This window comes from Mauremys reevesii, linkage group 2, assembly GCF_016161935.1.
Source record: "Mauremys reevesii isolate NIE-2019 linkage group 2, ASM1616193v1, whole genome shotgun sequence".
NCBI classification, from domain to species: Eukaryota; Metazoa; Chordata; order Testudines; family Geoemydidae; genus Mauremys; species Mauremys reevesii.
The window spans coordinates 115814317-115837996 of NC_052624.1; the positions used below are offsets into that span (position 1 = coordinate 115814317).

At 41.9% G+C, this 23680-nt stretch overlaps 1 protein-coding gene across 7 annotated transcripts in view; it reads right to left on the bottom strand.

The window, feature by feature from the left end:
- Positions 1-23680, bottom strand: part of TEX10 (testis expressed 10) — a 120263-nt gene that overhangs the window by 7798 nt on the left and 88785 nt on the right. For all 7 annotated transcript variants that reach the window (XM_039525069.1, XM_039525071.1, XM_039525075.1 and 4 more), the window contains exon 12: positions 8989-9069. In XM_039525069.1, the coding sequence (XP_039381003.1) occupies positions 8989-9069 (81 nt within the window). The remainder of the gene's footprint in view (positions 1-8988; positions 9070-23680) is intronic.

The window sequence follows — 23680 nt, forward strand, 5'->3', positions numbered from 1 at the left end:
CATGAAGAGATAGTAAGCAGGTAGCCCAAACAACAGGGAAGGAAAACACACATACAGCCCTCATCTAACACATAACTAAAAAGGAAACGAAGCTTTGAGCCTTGCTCCAAAGGATAGCACAGGCATACTCAAGAAGAGCAGTGGAGACAGAACAAGCTGTGTGCCTTTCTTCCTTTCCAGATTATATCATGGGACAGAGAGCGGCTCTCCCACCACTTGAAACTGTAATGAAGGGTCACAGGAAGAGGGTGACCCCTTTCGTTGGTCTTTTAAAAAAAAGTAAGGGATCTAGTGGATTAACAATGGGACTACTCACCTGCTTAAAATTACGCACGTACTTAAGTGCTTTACTGCATTGGGCCCTGAGTAAAATTAAAATTGATGAAGAATATTGTAGTGAGCCCATAGCTTCTTTAACTAATCATTCTCACACTAATACTGAGAGTATATCATCCTGAAGATAAGCAATGATTTGCATAGGAAGAGCAGATAAACAGAAGGCTGAAAACCACAATTTTCCAGTCTTTTTTTCATAGAGGTGGTCAATTAAAAAGATTGAGCTCTGAAATGCCATTCTGGTGCTAGAATCTTTGTTCTACTGTACTTGGCCATTTAAAAAATCCTTGATAAGATTCACACACTGGTCATCAATACTAATGAAGCATTGTTTATCTGAACATAAAACCAGTTTTAGACTACCCAAGCTTGCAACAAACAGTTCTACTTTTAAAGCAACCAGCTGATGATTCACTTATGCAGTGGAATGTTTGTATTTCCAGTTTTGAATACAGGTAAAAAATTTTAGTCCATCTCGCTTTGTTAATAATTTCACTATGGAAATATAGAATATGATTTGTGGGTGTGACTGGTCAGTAGGTGGGTGAAAAGAAGCGTAAAAAAAATTAAATTTCTAGTAGGAATACTTCATTTGCAATAAAGGAGGATAAATGTTCTTGTTGGAACATTACGGGATTAAATGACTGCACCTTTCCGAGCAAAGAATTACATGCATTAAAACAAGCTAAAACAGAAGTGGCATTAATTCACAAATCCTGTTTTAAATAAGAAGATTTTGATAAAACGCAGAGAGATGGGGTGGTTTGTTTACATAGCTCAGCAGGAAAGAGACATAAAAGATGTTTTAGTTTTGGCAAACAACAAATTTGACTTTATATTCAGTTCTCAGATTGCTGACCCACAAAGTAGATTTAAAAGGGGAGTTGAATAATCTTCCCATCTACTGCATATGCCCCAAAGAACCCTCAACTGGTTTTTGCTCTGAAGAGACTAACAAAGGATCCAGTCCTGCAACACAACGGAGCATCGAGTTAAACTTCATGAATAGTGTTAACAAAGCCAATAATTAGCGTAAAAATAGTAGTCACTTTACCAAAAGATAGAGATATGGTCCAAATACATTAATAGGACTTCTGGGTGATTTTAATATAGCTAACTTCAGTATTACAGTGTCTGAAGTGACAGGAGAGGAAATCTGCTAAACAGGCTTAACTGCTGAAATCATCGTGAGAATGAGAACAAAAGACAGCTGGAGAGCTCATAAATAAGATGGCATTTATTTATAAAAGTTATTTTCTTTTAAAAAATGCCAATGGAAGAGCAACAGAATGGGGTGTGTTTCCTCTTAACTACAGCAGAGAGCAAGCAGGAATTACTGCCAAGTAGCCTGTCCCTTTTTTATACCCTTGTTTAGGGGCATAAGGAGTTAGGAAGCCTGGATGCAGACACTGCTAAGCAGAAAATGTCAATTTCATGTGCACTGAGACATTTACCAAGAGTGGGGATCCACACAGATAATGCTGGAAGAACTGATTCTTTCTGTACAAGCTGCTTTATGCTGAAATAAATAGTCTCCTTCAAATCAGACGGTAAATATCAGTTTTAGCCAATCATGCATCTCTATATCTGGGCAGTGATCAGCTAATTTCTTGACTGAATCTTTGGCACTTGGGAGATTCCAAGAATATCTTATTGCATACACCTGATTTTTTATGTTTGTTACATCTGATAGGTAATTTAACATCCTGACTCTCAATGTGTATAGAAGACAGTTATTCATAGATTCTAAGGCCAGAGGGTCCATTATGACCCCCTGACTAACACAAGCCATTGATTATCACCCTATTTCTGCATCAAGCCCATCCCTTCTGCTTGCACTAGAACAGAGGTCTCAGCAGGGAGGTGTGCTGCTCCTCAAACTTTCTAAGGGAGGAGCAGTGAGTCTTCTAATAATGGCACTGCGACATGGAGCATGGAGTCTCAATGCCACTCAAATATGGCCGGCTGCTCCTCTGTTATGCCAGATTTGGGGGGGGCCGGCAGCGGGTGTGGCCAGGCCAAATTTGAGTGGTGGTGGTGTTGCAACCTTGTGCAACAGATCGTAACACCACTCACTCAAAGGGGTGAGTGGGCCAAATTGGCAGTGGGAAGAGACTGAGTAACCATCTGATGGTGGGTGACACATGCTAATTGCCATCAGGTCAACCCACAGTGAGCTAAGGGAAGGGCCTGTCATTTTAAGAGTAGGAAGACAGAAGATATTCCTGCTATTTTGGACTGTCTCTGAAGATACATGGTTTTGCTGGGCCCAGGCAGTGAAATGTTTCCATTTGGCTAGGTAATGTTTTCTGGTGAAGAATGTTTTGCACAGCTTCACGGCAGGAACATTATAGGCTCGACATCCATCCACATACCAAACTGTGAGATAAAGAGCATCAGAATTGGGATTCCTAACCCTACCGTTTTTCTGGGTCAAAAGATCCGGTAAGGTCCAAATGCTGATGGGCAGATGGGATGATATTTGTAGGAGGTTTGGTAATCAGAATTGTCTGGGCCATCTGGGAGCAATGAGGATAACTTGTGCCTTGTCTAGTCAAATCTTCTGCAGAACCTGACATAGTAGTGGGCCGGCAGGGAAGGCATAACTGAAATGATCAGTCCGAAGTAGGAGATGAGCATCGCCCCGGAGTACTGACCCTGAGCTCCCTTGGAGCAGTATACGTTGCACTTCTTGGGGTTCCCTAATGAGTGAAGATGCTGTTTACTACTGAATCATGTAATTGCCACTCATGTTGATGGCGAAATGCCCGCTGAGGCTGTCTGCCAGTGAATTCTGGGTACCTGGGAAGTGCACTGCCAATAGGGTGATGTGGTTCTGTACACACCACTTCCATGCAGAGGGGGACGGCGCATGCTCCTTCCTGCTGGTTTACACAGAAATTGGCAGTTATGTTTTCCAACGTTATCAGGATGGGATGGGATAGTATGAATGGCAGGAATGTTTTGCAACCTTCTTGTACTGCTCTCAGTTCCAAAAGATGCGCATTTGAGCTTCCCAAGGTGTCAGAGTGCCTTGCTTTGTGTGACTGCACATGTGGGCTCCCCAGCTCATCAGAGAGGCATCTGTAATCATCATTTTGTCTGGTGTAGGGGCTAGAAAGGGAACTCCCATGGACACATGTCCAGGGTCACTCCACCATATCAGAGAGACCCTCACAGGGAAGGAATTATCACTATAGTATTCATGCTGTGCTTGCTTGGTCTATACACTGTTTGGAGCCAATCCTCTAGGCAATGGAGAAGGAGTCTAGCAAATGGCAATGCATAAATACACAATGCTTCTCCCTGTTGGAGAAGAGACTGTACCTCCTGAAGGAGGAGCCTTTCACGAGAGCGGTCCCTGAAAAGGGACAGGGAAGTGAGTTTTGGAGGAGGTGGGTAGAGAATCTTGATGGTATAGCCAGAATGGATGATATCTAGAACCTACTTGTCTATTAATGCTGCCCAACTGTGGTAAAATTTTGCAACCAGTCCCCCCAAATGGATCTCAGAATTAGGTAGAGATGGCATTGATACTGGTTTGCAACTCTCTAAAAGTTGTCAAAAATATCCCTTGGCTGGAATATGAGGTTGAGTAGCCATAGTTGAAGTGGAAGGCACAGGGTATCTTGGACTCTACATTTTCTGTCATTTGCAGGGTGGCTCTTAGGAGCACTGGTGATAGGAGGATTGAGGTAAGGCCTTGGTTTGTAGGGTTGTTAAAGGTATTTTCTCTTTGGGGCAAGTGTATATATGCCCAGGAAACAGACGGTTGCCCTTGAGTCTTTCAATAAGTGTGAACACTTGTCCATCCTCTCATTGAGGAGATGAGTCTCATAGAAAGGTAATACAGTGTTTTGAAACCCCGAAGAGTGCAGCCATTATTCCTGTCACATCACAACGGTGTGCGATCAAAGCTTGGGGAGGCTGCTTTTCACTAGCAAATCAGTGTAAGAAATGCCCTGGTTTGGAGAATTAAGAGGACACTGCTGTTCAAAAGTCCAACTTGTACCCTGGGGGATGTCACAATGCTCACCTGCAGACAAAGCTAACGCCGCTCGTGGGGCTGGAAGTATTTTGTCGGCAAAAGTGCCGACAAAGAGCGTTTACTCACGCTGACTTTTAGCGAAAAGGCTGTGTCAACACAGCCTTGTTGCTAAAAGCTGTGTGGTGTAGACAAACCCTAAGTCTGTAAGGGCACTGAAAGTGTTACGATCATCTTAGAATGCGTTTTGTTTTTATTTCATTTGACCAAATCCAACATGTTATGCTTTGACTTATAATCACTTAAAATCTATCTTTACAGTTAATAAATCTGTTTGTTTATTCTACCTGAAGCAGTGCGTTTGGTTTGAAGCGTGTCAGAGACTCTCCCCCCCTCTCCCCCTTGGGATAACAAGCCTGGTACATATCAATTTCTTTCTTAAATTGACAAACTCATATAAGCTTGCAGCGCCCAGCAGGCATAACTGGACACTGCAAGATGGAGGTTCCTAGGGTTGTGTTTGGGACTGGAGATACTGGCTAGCGTCATTCAGTTGCAAGTAGAGGCTGAGCGTGAACAGCCCAGGAGTGGGGCTCTCGCAGCAGAGCAGGGTAAGGCTGGCTCCCAGAGTCAAGGATTGAGGTGACCTAGCAGATCACCGGTTCAGATAACACCAGAGGGGAACATCACACCCACTCTAAGTGCACATGTGCCTCATGCCCACAAGACCAGATTCTTTTCACTAGTGTCTATTGGGGAGGGGACAGAGCCCCAGAGAACTCTTCTAGTCTTTCAATGGGTATTGCACCATCAGTGCTAGCACTCCAGTTAGTACTGGTGGATGCCTCAATGCTGATAATGGTTCCACAGACAACAATCATTCTCCCAATATCTGAGCTGTCATTGGCAGTAGGGCCTTTGAAACCAGGCCCAATAACAGTTGAGACTGCTCTAACAGTCTGCTCCTTTTCACTTCTCTTCAGTACCAAGTGATCTTTGGAGGATTTATCTTCCAATACTTCCCTTTATTGCTTTATATGAGAGGATACCAAGAGGGGATGCAGGGGGATTGGGTCAAAGGATTTCAAGATGGAAAAGCCACTCTCTTACCACTTCGAAAGTTATTTTTCCTCCCTTGGTATCCTGCTGTTAATTGATTTATCTGGTTAGACTGACCTCACACTTGGTAAAACAACCCCCATCCTTTCATGTATTTATACCTGCTCCTGTATTTTCACTTCATGCATCTGATGAAGTGGGTTCTAGCCCACGAAAGCTTATGCCCAAATAAATTTGTTAGTCTCTAAGGTGTCACAAGGACTCCTCGTTGTTTTAGTCCATAAAGTTGTAAGTAAAGGATTGAAGGTTGTCCCAAAAAGTTTCAGAAGTTTAGATAAGCTTATGCTAGAGTTGTCAGTAGATAAGACACCACAAGGTTCCATCTCGCTGTTAGTAAGAGGGAACTCAGGGAGGGTCATGGCTGCCCCGCCTTTTATGCCCTTGAACACAAGGAGGCACAGAGCATATGCACAGCCCTGACAAGCAGCTAGTGAAAAGAATCCAGTCTTGCATGTATGAGGTGCATGCACACCTGCAGTGGGCTCCACACTGACTATAATATCTCAAAAAACTTGCCATTACCATAACTGCTGTAGACCAGAAATTGTGAAAAATAACTACCGTATATACTTGATCATAAGCTGGTTCGTTTATAAGACGACCCCCCACAAGATGGATAAGTAAAAATTGAAAAATTTTATAACCCATTCATACACTGACCTTATAATTCAGGGGTCAGCAAACTGACTCCCGGGCCATCAGAATAAGCTGCTGGCAGGCCGTGATGGTTTGTTTACCTCAAGAGTCCGCAGGCACGGAGGTAAACCTAAGTAAACAAAGAGTCCTGGTGCACCAGCTGCTTACCCTGATGGGCCGGGACAGCAACTGGTGGGGAAATTTTTTGATGGGGGAGAAGCTCAGAGTCAGGGGAGTAACCCATGACCACCCCTGTCATAAACAGATAGTTAAGGTCTCTTTTACCTGTAAAGGGTTAACAAGTTCAGTAAACCTGATGGACACCTGACCAGAGGACCAATCAAGGGACAAGATAATTTCAAATCTCTGTGGAGGGAAGTCTTTGTTTGTGTTCTTTGTTTTGGGGGTTGTTCTCTCTTGGGATTAAGAGAGGCCAGACGTACATCCAGGCTCTCCAAGCTTCCTGAAATATTTCCTTCTATTCAGTATAGTGAGTATTAGCAAGGCGGATTAGTTTTGTGATTAATTTCTGTATTTGCAAATGTGTGTTTGCTGGAGAAATATCTTTATTTCTGTTTGCTGTTACTTTTGATTATTCTGAGGGGGGGGGGGGGAGAGTCCCTCTAGGGTTATAAGCTAGACCCTGTAATATTTTTTCATCCTGGTGTTACAGAGATAGTGTTACTTTCCCTCTTTCTTTTAATAAAATATTTCGTTTTAAGAACCTGATTGATTTCTTCCCTTGTTTGGAACCTGAGGGGAAGGGGGGGGGGGGAAGAAGGGGAATCCCTCTTTGTTTTGATTCAAGGAGGCTGAATCAAGGTGATCTCTCCCGACGGCTAAGGGAGGGGGAGGTGGGGGGAATGGGCTATTTCCCTTTGTGTTAAGATCCAAGGAGTTTGGATCGGTGCTCCCCGGGAAAGTTTTGGGGGAACAGGGAGTGTGCTAGACACTGGAATTTCTAGCTGGTGGCAGCATTACCAGATCTAAACTAGGATTTAAGTTTAGAGGAGCCCATGCAGGTCCCCATCTTGTGGACGCTAAAGTTCCAAGTGGGGAATAAACCTATAACAACCCCCCACATGACCCCACCCTAGCCTGGGACCCCTACACTCTCCCCATCCCATCCCACCCCACCTTATCTGGGGAGGGCCAGGGGAGGATGACTCTGACCTGGCTGGAGCTGCGCCGGCAGGCTGGGCAGTGCGGCCGCAGTCTGCTGCAGCGGGCCAGACTAGGCGGCGCGGCCATAGCATGTTCCAGGGGGCTGGGCTGGGCGGCACAGCCGCAGCCTGCTCTGGGGGGTGGGGCCGGGCAGCACAGCCGCAGCCTGCTCTGGGGGGTGGGGCCGGGCAGCACAGCCGCAGCCTGCCAGCCCCGGAGCTGCAGCGGCTTCGGAGGCTGGGGGGAGAGCAGCATGGCCAGAAGCGGAGAAACTCTGGCCCTGCCTCTTCCCTTCTGGCTCTGCTGCCTCTGCTTGCGCCCTCTGTTTGGGGGGAGGGGGCGGGAAGAAGAGACGACAGACGACTGTCTCTCACCTCTCCCTCTCTATACCCATTCATAAGCCAACCCCCTTCTCTGATGCTTCCTTTTTTACTAAAACAATTCGGCTTATGAACGAGTATATACGGGTCTATGGCAATTTCTTAAAAAAAAAAAAGTGATTAGCTCTGATCATTTGGGAAATCTGTCTGTGCTGAGCTTAATGAATTGTTGGATACTGCCGACTCTTTCTGTGTCTGTGCCAGACTGCAAACTCCATTTTAAATGTGGGGCTTGTTGCATTTTCTGTTGTCTTTTTTCTTCCAAAGGCTGGTGTCACAGGGCTAACAATGAAGGTTCATTGAACTTTGATAATCTGTTTTCATGGAGCCCAACTGGACAAAGGTGACTACCTAGCTCAGGGAAAAGCAGTTTTTCCAAGTCTGGACACCTCGGGAGTGGTAAGTAAGCAACTGATCACCTGCTGTTTGAGGCTCACCACAACGCCACATGGCAAAGGTGACTGATGGTGATAAAGGGTCGGGTCTGAGTGCAGCAGTTCTCTCTCACCAGCCAGAACAGGAAGAGGAGCATGTGCTGGAGAAGGAGTGCAGTCCACAGAGGGGATCTAAAACCCAAAAAGGACACTGACCCAAATCCCAAAGAATGCTCAATAGTGGTGACGAAACTGAGACAGGGAAATGTATATTTCTCATTTTTCTTAGATCTGTAGTTCTTTTGTGCTATCTTAAGTGAAGTGTAATTGTGTTTAGAATTCTTTGAGATGCCTGTGTGTGTGTTTGTTTGCTTCACCTATCACATACCTTGGAGAGTTAAACTGTAAACAAAGACCACCCACAAGCTGGAACTCTGGGAAAGGGAGTGCTCCTGGGAAGCCTGAGGGGTCAGCAATGGTCCTGGGGACCTAGGGCAGCTGGGACACAGGGCCCATTTCCATAAAGGGGTGAGAGAGAGAGACGGCCTGTGCCTAGGAAATGTGCCAGAGGCCAAAAGACAGTGTTGGACTTATTTAGATAAGAGATGCTTAAGGGCACCAGGGTCTAGTGTCTTAGATCCCAGCACAACATCCTGGTGAGTATTCGGCAGAGGAAGTTCTACCAGGGCCATTTGTGACCCTGGTGATTTTGGATGACTTCATTTTTGATTGCCCAATATGAAATAGGGCATGATTTTCAGAAAGTGCCGAGTGTGTCCCCTCTGAAAATCAGGCCCTTGAAGTTGGGAAACCAAAACTTACTAGTCACTTTCAAAATCTTGGCCTCAAATCTCATTTAAAATACCTGTTGGAGTTCGGCTGCTATACTGGAGAGCTGGGTACAAGAGTTAATCAGAACATCACAAACCTGTCTGAAAGTGCATTCTATATTTTGGACACAACTTTTAGAAAATACAACAAAAATGTTATTTACCAGATATTTACAGATACCGTTCTGGAGGATGTCAAAACACTGACTTCGTGAAGGTATAGTGGATAAGCTGTGACATACCACCTGTTTAAATGAAAGAAAACAAACAGTTATATTTATGAATTTAACGGAGATATATGACAGGCAAATATGCTATTTATGGTACATACATCTGTGTGTAGACATATGAATACATGGGCATATGTGGACACACAATAGCTATCCCTCTTAAAGTGCTGATCCTTTTTAAAAATCGTAAAAGTAGCACTGAACAATTTGTCAATGTTAAAAAAGAAAGTCACATAGCGGCAATTGTGTTTGCTGTTGTTTTTCTCCTGTTATCAAAAAGTTCCTTACACTCACCTTTTAGGACTTCAATTAAAAAGGTCAAAAACAGAATAAAAATCCATCTGACTATAAGACACAGGCAGGCTCCCACCTTTTCCCCTTAGTAGGGAAACTTCCCAAGCAATTCTCCAAAGAATCTACACAAGCCGGTAAGAGAATAGAAACACACACCAAGAAGGAAGGAAGGGAGAAGGACAACAAGGGAAAAGTAGGATATTACAGAAAGGTCCATCCCATCTTGCCTGTCCCCACCCTACAAAAGAATGTCATACTCAGTGGATATAAAAAGCAGTGACAAGGAAGAGGCATCTTGCTTTATAAACTGTCTGAAACACCTGATGCTGACACAGCCAAGAAGATGCAAGCAGTAATAATGGCATAACAAGGTGACAAAAAAAAGAGTCAATCTGATGACAGTCTTCACAGTTGTATAACTGCATCCTCCACAGAGGATCGCCTAGCAAAAGTACCATGCACAGACCCATGGAAGCAGAGAGTGTTATTCTTACTTATTCAGAAAAAGAACCTTTAGTGTTACAAAGGAAACTGCCTGGGTCAGAAATCACCAAGTACAAATAAAACAGCAGAAAAAGATTTCTGGGGATGCAAGAAATGTGTTATTAATGGACAGCAGACTGGAATGGGAGTCAGGAGACCTGGGTTCTAGTTCTCACCTCTGCCAACAATCTGTTGTGTGACTTTGGGCAAGTCACTTTACAATCTAAGACAGACAAAGTATGGGATGAGAGACAGGCACAGACAGGTAAACTCCCTGGAGGGACCACTGTTGTACTAATTTAGATTAAACAAATGGGCAAAAGGCGTTAACATAACCCAGTCACTGTCCATCATTAATCAGTGTCAAACAAGGTTCAGGTTTTGGTATACAGAGACCTCAGCCTCCTTAGTACCGTGGCAAATGCATTATTAAAAATCATTTTAACCTTTTATTAAAGATATAGAAAAGAAGAAAAACAGTTAAAGCTTTTGAAATGTGAAGTACTGAATAAGGCTTTTATTTTAACATCTCTTATTCCCTTTAGCTAGAGAGTTTTTAGAAGGAAAACCCCCCTTGTTTGACATCAAAAATTGTAATAACTTTCTTTTTAGGGAAAAGAAGTTGGCCGAGATGGGCTGGAGCCATTGCTACTGCTGCTAAAGTCCAATCCCGTTTCATCCCATGTGGTGTTTGGGATTCAGCTGGAGCCAGTAGAGGTGGCAATGTCATTTAGGTCCCTCATTCTGGTCCAATCTTGTCAGGACATCTCAGGATCAAGATGAAAGCCTGGGGTCCCAGGAGATGATGGGGGTGGCAATCATGGTGGTGAAGCTTGCTCCAGTAGCCAATTTTTCTCCCAATTCCTCTCTAAGGACCCATAAAAGGGCATGGTGGATGAAACAGCCCATCCCCTCATTATTTTGTCCAACAACATGGCCTAGTTTCCAACACACCAATTTTGGTTCACGGATTTCTGGTTCTACACTTTTCTTTTTACCAGGCAAGCATGATCTTAAAACAGTCCTTGAGTTGCATCAGCAGATCTTTCTGTTTGGACTAATTCAGTCTCTCTCTACTGCACATCTTTCCCCACAAACCTTTGTTTTTATAGGTTATTGTGCCATCTTGCAAGGCATGACTGTACGTCCCCAAATTGTACAAATGTCAACTAATAAAGCAGAGGAGACTCTTCTGGTCACACCCCCTTCTCCAGCTTGCTGCCAATTGATTCATTCCAAAACTGCACAAAATCTCTTACAATATAATTAGTAATAATAATGTACATGATGTAGTGGTTGGCATAGAGAACAGGCTAACTAACCCATAATCTGTAAATATAAAAGTAAAATTGTCCCTTTGCTAAGAGGGAGGGTAAAAATATAAAAGTAAAATTGTCCCTTTGCTAAGAGGGCAGGTAGCAGAAAGGAAGCTATTGGGTAAAAAAATTCTCATTCTGCAGCCCCATGTCTCCCATGATTCTGATATGTACAGGAAGTAGCAAGCAATGAACAGAAGGCGGCAAGGATAAAGAAATAAAATGAGATGAAGAAAGTTAATTTTTATGTGGGGGAGACTACCAAAATGGGAAGTTATTTCTGGATCACTGTGTGCAGCACCTTCCTGCTGAAGGATTCCTCTGAAGAGAACAGAGAGTCCACCTCATAGTGTCAAATGAAGGAATTAATAGAGGACCATGTTGCTGCTCTGCAGATCCCTACAGCGGAAATACAGGCTCTTTCCACCTATGAAGTTGTCAAAGACCTCGTGCAGTGTACATTGATTCCATGACTGTACAATGCATAATATGATTAATCTGGCTAAAGACAGTTTGGATACCCAGAGCCATTGACTCTTTGGGGTAAGGATATGAACATGAAGCCCAATCTTCTTGATGTGGTAGGCAGGATGGCAATCTTTAGTACTCTATGAACATTGAGATTATGTCACAGCATTTCTGTAGGATGCCATGCCTCTGGACAGGACAATGAGAGGATGATCTCCTGTGAGGCATGGAAAGTTCAGTTCTTCTTTATCAAGAAAGATCCTGAGGTCCTTAACACTATCTTGTCATCGTGAACACACAACAAGGCTCCTGCATGGATAAAATTGCCAACTCCAACACACTTCCAGCACACGTGATAGCAATCAAGAAACAGGTTTTTATGGGTAGGTAGAATGGCGTAACCGATGTAAATGGTTCAGGTGGATAGTTAAGGGTTTTAACACCAGAACTAGATCCATTTAAGAAAGACTGGTCTGACCACAAGTCTAGCCAGTTTGACTGCTCTGGAAAATCTCAGTATTTGAAGATTCTCTGCCAAGAAACCCAAGGACCCTGCGTATAAGGTGCGACTTATGGCCAACCCCTAGTGTGCTACAGATCTGGGCTAGAGTTCTTTGTCCACTCTGTCCTGAAGAAAGTCCAAATTATCCGGAATTCCAAAGTCCTTGGGGATCATTTACTTGACACTACGAGCTAAACCTCATCCAGAAGACAAAGTAGGCTTTTACTCTTCAGAGAGACTTCAAAACTAGAATCCCAATCACTCCTGAGGATAGTCAGACCATGATCAGTGCTTCCCTCTCAATAGCCATGTGGTCAGTTGTATACAGTCTGGGTCTAGATCGGGGTGGGGGGACTTTTTAGGCCAAGGGCCACATCTGGGTAAGGAAATTGTATGCAGGGCCGGGGCAGGGGATTGGGGTGTAGGAGGGGGTCCGGTGTGCAGGAAGGGGCTCAGGGGAATTGGGGCAGAGGAGGGGTGTGGGGTGTATGAGGTGGCTCAGAGAAGGGGGTTGGGGTTCAGGAGGGGTGCGGGGTGTACAAGGGGGCTCAGGGCAGGGGTGCAGGAGGGGTGCTAACTGTGGGAGGAGGCTCAGGGCTGGGGTGCAGGAGGGGTGTGGCAGGAGGCTCAGGGCAGGGAGTTGGGGTGCAGGAGGGGTGCGGGGTGCACGAGAGGGCTCAGGGTAGTGAGTTGGGGGGCGTGGTACAGGAGGGGTTCGAGCATAAGAGCCTTTGGTGAGGGATATTGTCAAAGGTTTTCTGAAAATCTAAGTACACTGTGTCCACTGGATCCCCCTTGTCCACATGCTCAGATTGCTGAGGCATGACTTCCCTTTACAAAAACCATGTTAACTCTTCCCCAATAAATCGTGTTCATCTATGTGTCTGATAATTCTGTTCTTTACTATAGTTTCAATTGTTTTGCTGGTATTGAAGTTATGCTTACCAGTCTGTAATTGCCAGGATTGCCTCTGGAGCAACACATTAACTATCCTCCAGACATTTGGCACAGAAGCTGATTTAAAGGATAGGTTACATACCACAGTTAGTAGTTCTACAATTTCACATCTGAGCTCCTTCAGAACACTTGGGTGAATACCAGCTGGTCCTAGTGACTTATTACTGTTTAGTTTATCGATTTGTTCCAAAAACCTCCCCACATATGACACCTCAATCTGGGACAGTTCCTCAGATTTGTCACCTAAAAAGAATGGCTCAGGTTTGGGAATCTCCCTTACATCCTCAGCTGTGAGACCGATGCAAAAAATTCATTTAGTTTCTCCACAATGGACTTATCTTCTTTGAGTGCTCCTTTAACATCTTGATTGTCCAGTAGCCCCATTGGTTATTTAGCAGGCTTCCTACTTCTGATGTACTCTATTTTTTTTTGCTTTTACTTATTGAGTCTTTGGCTAGCTGTTCTTCAAATTCTTTTTTGGCCTTCCTAATTATATTTTTACACTTCATTTGCCAGAGAAGGGGACATGGCTAGCAGAGGCTGCACTACAGCTTTGAACTGCCCCCAGAAACTGCAGACAAAAGGGGAATAAGCCTATATGTACCAGAATTGTGGGAGATGCTGGGCTTCAGAAATTATCTCAACTTATTGCTAAGTAACTCTGATCCCATCAGATCTTGCAAGTTGAACAGTATCAGAGTAGGTAAGGTCAGTACTTGTATGAAAGAGATTCAAGGAACATGTAAGTGTATCAGCCCTGCTTGCTGAAACAATACGAAACATTTTCCCCACAGTATCAAAAATAAACCAATGCCCTATTATGCTGGTGGGGCTGCATACTACTAGAAGCAATGGCTTTTGGAGAACACAACGCTGAGGTCTATCACTTCTGGTTATGTATAATTCCATGGCATTTTCAAAACCATACAAGCTGTTAAACATGGCACCCTGGCCAAATTTTAGCTTACGTGATTTTTCCAGATACTTCAGCCTAAGTTGCCTCCATAGCACCAAACAGATATTGTATTCTTCTTCATTTCCAATCCTGTAATGTGGTTGTGTACTAGTAAACTATTATTTGCATTTAATCCCAGATATGGTTGCATTTCAGTGACTGTAATGTATGCAATTTGCATGTCAATGAAAAATTGGATCTTTCAAGATGAAAGGCATATTATAAATTCATATACTAGACCAGGAGAGAGACTGGAGTATAACCAATTGAACCTACTGATTACCTTGTAACAGAACCAAAGTCCTATCTAGAACACATACTGATATATCAAAACACTACAAGCACCTACAATCAATAGAGGGCACCTGTTAAGACAGAAAAGATTGTAAGCAGTAAGATATCACTATCATTTAAATGATACTGTTGAGATTCTTCCTGACCTCCCCACTAAGAAACCCCATACATCATGATCCTCAATTTCTTGTTTCCTTGTTACTACATGCAGAGCTATCAAGATGACCCCAAAATCAGAGCTCAGATTAACCAAACAAAACATATATACGTGATGGATCTATTAATTAAAAACAAATGTCACTGAATCAAAGACATCTAGTTACTTCTTGCCCCAAAAACTACTTTGTGGAACCTGCTATAGTTATAGTAAGTTCAGAGCAGGCTCACATGATTACCACTCTGCCATAACTATCCACTGAAAAGCCAATAGGCATAAGAGATATCTGACCTGCTCCTTATGTTGGCCCATAAAAGTTCTCAACCTGATCCTCAAGATCTTCCTTCCTAAGGTGTTTGTTTCAGCCAAACAAAAATGAACAACAAGACCCATAACAGGCCCATGTCTCTAAGGTCTGTGACCCAGTGTCTCTTCATAGTTTTAATAGCAACCCCTTATGTCAAACAAAAAACAAACAATCCAAAATACCAAAAGCCAATTTCCAAGCTTTCTCTGTTAAAGTTCTTACTTGGAAGCTCCCTGGCTGATCACTCAGCTTCCTCTCCAGCTACACCCATGTAAGATCAACAGCTAAGCTTGGAAGGATGAGATTTTTATTGGTAAATGTCACTAAATATCGATTTCACCACACACACAAACCAATGAAAAATATTTCTCTCAATAAAAACTGAAATTTACAGATACGCAAAATAAGAAAAAATACTGCTTGAGCACTCATGTTTCATTTCAAGATATTTGCCTTGTGTATTTTGACATGTGATGTTGACAATTTGTGTTTTAATGGTTACAAAGCTTTAACTTTTTGAATTTCATCATCTACTGTCATTAAACAATTGCCTGACCTCCCCTATTGTCTGCCCCTATACATTCCCCCCCTGTGAAAATTTAATTTTTAAAAATAGAAAAAAATGTTTAAAAATAAACAGATATACTACTAAAAAAATTAAAGTTGAATTCTGCCAAGCCTATCAACATATTATTAAACATCTCAGAGCTTCTCTCCTGGCACCAGCTTAGAAACAGGGTATTGTCAGTCCAGAAAGGTATTTTCATTGAACCCCAAATTGACAGAATACCTCCCACCACAAATTTACTTCTTCCCAGTCAACGATGGAAAAACCCACAGCTGCATGTTAACAGCATCATAATGCTGAATAGTAGAGTGTTTAATTACCAGTGCTATGTTGTCTAGAAGTTATTTTTTCCAATTCTCTTTGAATCCCCCTTACCCTCAACCAAAACAAACATTCTGTGTGTCCAATTCTATTTTCATATTTCTAAAGCAATAATGGCAATTATTTTCATTAATATAAATTAAATCTTGTTTGAAATGTCTGTCCAATAATAAATGTCTATTATAAAAGTGAAACTCAAATTTGGTTAGACGTGGAAATGAAAAGCAAAGAAAACTTAATTATCACTTAAAAATTAGCGTATTTTCTTACAATTTATTTTCCTTAGGCAAGGGTTTGTATAGTGTTTAATTTCCATGCTAAAATGTCACAGTTGAATCATTATTTTACATTTAATTAGCATTTATCACATTTTTGGTACAATCATAACAGATTGCCCTTGGACCAAAGCCAGAGCAATTTTATTTCAGAATATTATAAAAGTGAATGGACAAAGAAAAAAGTCTGTACCATTTTAAACTGGTATCAAAATTAAGCTTCAAGAAAAGCATTTTGTTGCAAGTTTACTTTTTATTTTGATAAAATGCCCACCTGAATAAATTAAGTCAAAGCTATACAGAAGGATGATTTTACATATTGGAAATAACCATAAGCACAATGGAGGATACACAAACCATTCAATGGCATATTTTCAAACCAATGCTCAACATTCTAGCAGCTTGACTACCTCTTATGTTAACGAGAGCCATATAATTAAAATGTCACGTTCTGAAAACTCACTATTGCTGCTGCAGGCTGGTGAATCCCTCCATCCCCCATTGTGGACTGTCTTCCACTTCTAGTCTGCTACTATCAGAGAGCAAGGAAGCCAAACAATGGGAAGTGAAAAATAGAAAGAGCAGGCAAGGTAGCTCCAAGAGCAGTCCCTGCAGACTGGAGGTCAGAACCACAGGAGAAACCTCTCCACTAGAAGACAGAGAGCGGTAGCTGGCTGGACCCCAGAACTGAGGGCAGAAATTCAGGATGATCCTGACAATATCGAGATTGTTAGCTAGTGAGTACTGATATTCTGTATTCCAGAATGCTGGCCATGTACAATTCAATTATCCGTACCTTGCCTTTCAGACCTTGGATGAAGGGGCAAATTGCATTCCCATCTACTCTGGCTAATTAAGTGCACTTTCCTACCGCCAAGCAGTTGCATGCACTATTTTGCAGCCTAAATTCTCCCTACTCCAATGTGAAAAACCTGTCTGTCATAACTGCTGTCCAAACCATGGAAGACTGCTGGCAGATCTTATCATCCTGTATACAGTACTTCATGTGTGAGAAGCTGAACCTCCAAAGACAAAGATAGGAGAGAGCGAGAGCGAGACAAAGAACTTAGACTGAAATGAGCTCAGTCTCATTCTGAGCCCTTCCGGCTAGAAGGGAAGCAGTGAAAAGATGAGCTGGGAGGAGAGCTTTTAACTTTTTGTAGTTATTTATTTAGCAGCTAAAAATGACTAAGTACTGGCCATAATACAACAGGTTCCTGACTCAAAAAGCATACAATCTAAGGCAGGGGTTCTCAAACTGGGGGGCAGGACCCCCAAGGGGATTGTGAGGTTATTAAATGGGGGGTCGTGAGCAGTCAGCCTCCACCCCAAACCCCGCTTTATATCCAGCATTTATAATGGTGTTAAATATATTTAAAAGTGTTTTTAATTTGTAAGGGGGGGGGGTGTTGCACTCGGAGGCTTGCTATCTGAAAGGGGTCACCAGTACAAAAAAGTTTGAGAACTACTGATCTAAGGGTTCTGTCCTGTAAACACTTATGTCTCTGAGCAATTTTATTCTTGTGAGTTAGACCCACTGACTTCAGAGGGATTACCTCTATAAGTGAAGTTACTTAAGTGCATGTTGGTAGGATCAGGCTCTAAACAGGAAATATACACACTAAGGGGATGGAGAAGCACACAATTTTTATTTTTTAGTTTTACATTATTCACATTATTATTTGTATTCAATATACCATGTATTTTTGTTCAGCATTTCCCCAGCTTTTAACCATTGATATAAGTGAAAAACTTAAAATAGGAAAGGGTTAATAATACAAATTACTATTTTATTCATTTCCTATTATTTTAAACCCTCCTCTTTTCTTCTTATCCCTTCCTTTCCTTCACTCCATTCGCAGGCCCTACAACCCAAACATTTCCTCCCCCATTTACAAGTGAACCATCAGACCTTTGACATGAAACCCACTTGGACTGTGGCAGCTCATCATTATTCCAATTCCTCTGAGCTACTCAGAACATCCAAAGAACTTCCACTTTCACCCCTCAAAGGAAATTATGTGCCACATAACTCCTTTCTGGAAGTCAGCATATTATTTCAATCTTAATTATATTGCAGAGTTTTTCTCTTCAGAGAAATAAAGATATGCACATCTTTCTCCCAACCCGACACACACATGTGAGCACACAGAGACTACACAAATAAGAAGAAAAAGCAGTGGACCAAATTCTTCACTGTCCAAGTGGAGTCACACCAGCAGAGAATTTAGCTCAATGTATTCTTTATACAAATGAAAACTAAAGTTGAAAGTGGGATAGAATAAGGGAAGGAGAGAAATTATTTTATTATAAAACAGAATAAGTAACAGACTTCAGGCACTAAACCAATAATTATTTTCAATTTATGGTAACATCCTTTTCAGATATTGGTAAACTAAATGGGACAGACTATATCTATATCTAGACAGAAAGAGGGCATAGGATGAATGCAGTCTGCAGGACCATATTACTCAGAATGGCAATAAGAAGAAAAAATGGCGGGGCTGAAATTACAGTCCAATATATTAGAAAAGGAGAACAGCAATGTGATTTACAGTTATAAATGACTGAAAAAAAATACTCTTAATTCCCAAGATACTATGTGAGGTGACTGTGTTGCAAGCAGAACTCTATCCAGTATCACGTTTCTGCAGAGTGAAGAAAATGAGAAATTTTCAGGTGATGGGGCAGGCAATGAAGCTTGCCTTCTAAAGCTAAGCCAGCATCCCCCGGAGCACCGTACCTTACCAGACAATGTACTCTCTTGTCAGGTGCTGCTTCCTCTCTCTGAAGTAAACAGATTTGACAGGGCAATATTAACAGTGGTCTAAGTTGTTGGAGAAGCTGCTTACAAGAAGAGATCTTTATTGTTATGGCTTGGCTAAGCTCACAGAGCCTGATCTGAAAAACATTCCTGATTCAACTCCTCCAGAAAAAGCATCCACAGAGCAGAGTTTAAAAAACCAACAAAAACCAACAAACAAAAAAACCCCCATATCTAGACAGAAAGAGGGCATAGGATGAATGCAGTCTGCAGGACCATATTACTCAGAATGGCAATAAGAAGAAAAAATGGCGGGGCTGAAATTACAGTCCAATATATTAGAAAAGGAGAACAGCAATGTGATTTACAGTTATAAATGACTGAAAAAAAATACATGCAGAGTGTGACACACATTTACACAGTACATTGTGATGTACTTCTAAGTATTTAGAGTAGTTCTGAAACATTGTTAAGGTCCAACATATACTAAAAATTAGAACTAAGTAACCAACCATGGGTTAGGGGACAAACGTAGAAAGGTTTCCTGGCCTGACTGTATGACACGTAAGGCCTATGTTAGAACATCTTTATTTTTTTGGTTGTGAAAACATTATTTTTGTCTACGCTACTTATATCCAGAAACCGTGGCTAAACGTATTCTTCTCTCTAGTGGCTGATGTGCCACCTGGAGGAAGGCGAAATCACACCCAAAATGACAGCACTGTTCTAGTTCTTTTCTCAGAGCTCTCTCTATTAACAAAATTCAAAACCCAAACCACCCAAAACAGTCTCAGTGTCTCTCAGGATTTTGTGTTAGCCTTTCACTCATGGGGTTAATGGTCCTTAAAGCTCGTCCTTCCAGGGCCTCCCAGCCCTACATAGCCAAGGCTTCGCCACAACTAGCTCCAGCTCCCTGCAGGTGTCTCTCTTTCAAGCCTTACACATGACGGATGTAGACAGCCCCACTTCTCACAGGTCTTTTTCTGACCCTGGGTCTTTCCCTCTGCTCTCTTTCCTAATAGGCAGGAAGACATACACAATTTCCTAGATTCCTAAATTCATAACACGATAGGAGCACAAATATGACCTACTACACTAAGGCTCCCAGTTTAAAAAGGACCCAAGGATCATAACAGATGCCCTGGGATACATGAATAAGTGCCAAAACCCTGTTACAGTATTTAAAAAAAAAAAGGCAGCATTTATATTTTCTTACAAAAATGGAACAGTAGAGCAAATATAAAATATATAATTAACTACATTTTTAATGAATGTTGTGTGTACTTTGAGGCTCCTACTACTACTTATTTCAAATTTTCCTCCCACTTATTTCTTTGGCTTTCATAGCCACAGCATTTTTTTTTTTAAGGTAAAAGTGTTTATTTTATTTGTAAGCTTAAATTTTTGGATGTTTTACATAAAAAATGAGAGATTTATGCTAAAGTTGTTTCTTAAAGGGGCTAAAATAAAAATTATTTTTTATTTCTAATTCAAAACAGCTGACATGCTTCAGCAACATTTTCAATTCATGTTTCATCACACTGCTAAACTGAGAGTTTATACCAAGTTTTAAAAAACTATACTGACAAGGCTATATGTCAGGAACATAAGCAAACTCTGTTATAGTAGCATTCAGGGGCCACTGGTCAGTCGAGGGCCTTTGCTTCACAAGCTGATTAGCCGCCAGCATTGGAAATCTCAGTTACTGACTTTCTGATCAGTCTGCAGCACAGCAACTAACGACCCAGGTCAGATGGTGATCTGCCAAATGAAAACAACCGCTAAACTCTAGGTTTGAAATCTGGATTTGGAATGAGGTACAACATAGAAATCGAGATTTTGCAAGGATGTAAATCCAAAGGTACACTCCTTAAAATAGCAATGTAGTTTGCCCATCCTATGTTAAAGAGTCACTGAGACTGTATCACCTTTGCTACTCTCTTCTAGACCATATGTGATTCTTCAATGCCCTCAATATTTTGGGTCTCATACAGTGAACATCCAACTATAGTTTCTATAGCCATTTTTATGGTAATATGATCAATTTTGATGCTTTTTGCTCCCTCAATAAGTTTAGTGACATCAGTATTCAGGTTCTGAACAAGTACCACATGTTACTTTTTAAAGTTTGTCAACTTCAACTCCTGGATCCTTTTCTTGATCAATGTTTTCCACCTTGTGACCATTTAAGGACTAGGCTGTTTCCATCTTTTAAAAGGTGGCCTCAACACTATACTTTTTTGCATTACATGCAAAGTACCTTATGCAATAAGTGTCTCCATTTTCTTCCACAATTTCTGGATTCAGTCTATTCACACTTTTGACACTGGATGGGTTCCCCAAAGTTGTGTCCTCTAAATTTACACTCTTTCTTGCCTACTCCTTCCCCCAGGTCATTAATGTTCTATATAGGCTAGGCGTGTCCAAACAGCGGCTCGCAAGCCACATGCGGCTCTTTTACATTTAAAGTGTGACTTCCTGAGCCCCCCATGCCCTGCCCATTCTCCACCTACCAGACTGGAGAGCGAGGGAGCTCGAGGATTCAGCCTCACGAGGGGGCGCACTGGGTCTTGGGGCTTCAGCCCCGTGCGGAGTGGGGAGCTGCCACCCTGTGGGGCAGCCACGTCTTGTGACACTCCAACTTCTGAAGATTATTGTACATGGCTCGGAGGGTCAGTAAGTTTGGCCATCCCTGGTGTAGGACAAACAAGACTACTGCTCTGGAATCCAGACTTTAAGCAGAATTAAAAAGTGGTAGACTGCATTTTATCTAAAATTTTCAGGAGGCCACACAGACACTAAATTTATAGCAACAACAATTATCACATGCACATTGTTTCATTTGTTAAACTGCTCGTTTCTGTTATTACTATTTCACTTGACATTGATGGGTCAATTCATTTACAGAGTAGTGGAACAGTATTACTGACATGCACATATCTATATGACAAGTTAAAATGAATGAAAACTGAAGTTCTTCTTGCTTTAAGCTGCAAGAGTTTATTCCGGAATCTCATCAGCATTAGTCACAGGGGGGACAATCTTAAATAACTGGCTTTAATAAGTGGCACCAGTCATTGTAAGAGTTAGTTGCTCAATAAAATGGGCTAAGCTTCCTGCATTTATATTTAATCTCTCATGACCAAGTATGAAGATTAATCTAAACATGGGCTTTTTTGTATGTTGTTCCCTAAAATTAATAACTAAATTGTTTAAAAAAAACTTATTTGGTTTTGTATTTCTAGCATCCTAGGAGTATTTAATAATCCTTCTATGTAGAAACATTAAAAAAATTAGGGGGACCAAAACAATTCCCAAAATGTGTTTTGTTATAAACAATTTAGAAGAGCTACCTTCCGGAAAGTACATCTATCCAATCTTCCACTTATTATTCATGACCACATGCAGCAAGCTAATGGTTACAACATAATGAAGTCTAGTTCACTACCCAACCCCCAAATTATCTTTTTTCTTTATACAAGTGAGCCTTATTTAGATGCAATAGGTTCTCCTGCTAATCTCTGGTATGTATATATTTAAACACTAGCTTATTTTTTTCAGCTTATTTCTAATGAACAGTCTGTAGCTCTGATTGCATCAAATGGATGCCCAACACTGTAAGCTAGTATCAGAAAGGCAAGACTTCCTTGTACTGTATGAGCAAGATGTCCAAACAGGTAAGGAGGATAAAAAGTGTCAGTCTGGGAGCACGTGTAATTCCATGGGCAAGTTAATGATAGACAGGTAAGGGAAGTGTCATCTGATGCATAAAAATCTACAGACTCAGAACTTCAATGGTATCACCCTCTCTGGCACGGCAGGGGAGACTTACTGCTCCCCTCAATAGCTCCAGGTTCCCCAGTTGGTGGAAATGTTGATAATACAATGCCATCGGAAATGGGTCAAGTTGGGTATCATTCGAAAGCCCTTTCTCCCATCAACACAATGGTGTCAAACATGACAAACCTAGAACAATTATGTACTTATTTGGGAAAATGTTAAAGTATAATTTAAAAAATTGATATGTAAACACAGGCATGTCAAACATACAGCCATCACAAAGTTAAATTATGGACCTCAATTGACAGTACTGTGCCATCAGTTAATGCTCATAACTAGGGCCCTACCAAATTCACGGCCATGAAAAACACGTCACAGACCATGAAATCTGGTCTTTTGTGTGCTTTTACCCTATACTATCCAGATTTCACGGGGGAGACCAGTGTTTCTCAAATTGGGGGTCTTGACCCAAAAGGGAGGTGCAAGGGGGGGGCAAAGGTTATTTTAGAGGGGTTGTGGTATTGCCATCCTTACGGCTGTGCTGCCTTCAGAGCTGACTGCTTGGAGAGTGGCAGCTGTCGGCCAGATGCCCAGCTCTGAAGGCAGTGCCCTGCCAGCAGCAGCACAGAAGGAAGATTGGCAATACCATACCATGGCATCCTTACTTTTGTGCGGCTGCTGGCGCTGCCTTCACAGCTAGGCTCCCTGCCAGCAGCTACTGCTCTCCAACTGCCCAGCTCTGAAGGCAGTGCTGCCACTAGCAGCAGTGCAGAAATAAGAACAGTACCACAAACCCCCCTACAATAACTTTGCAACCCTCCACAACTCCTTTTTGGGTCAGGACCCGTGCAATTACAACAACCATGACATTTCAGATTTATATATCTGAAATAATGAAATTTACAATTTTTAAAATCCTATGACTCTGAAATTGACCAAAGTGGACAGTGAATTTGGTAGGGCCCTAGTCATAACATAACTGATTAATTTTTTTAATGTTTCAGATTACTTTAAATGGAAGGAGTGCTTCAAGTTGATTTGGCAAAAAAATTAGTGGTTCAGTTGGTATTGATAATTAGCTTTGTGTATTATGCCAAAAGAGTTGTAATGAGGCACTAGTTAAGATGTCAGCATCCAGCAAGAAATTACAGGAATCCATCCGCAAATGGTATGTACATAGTTAGG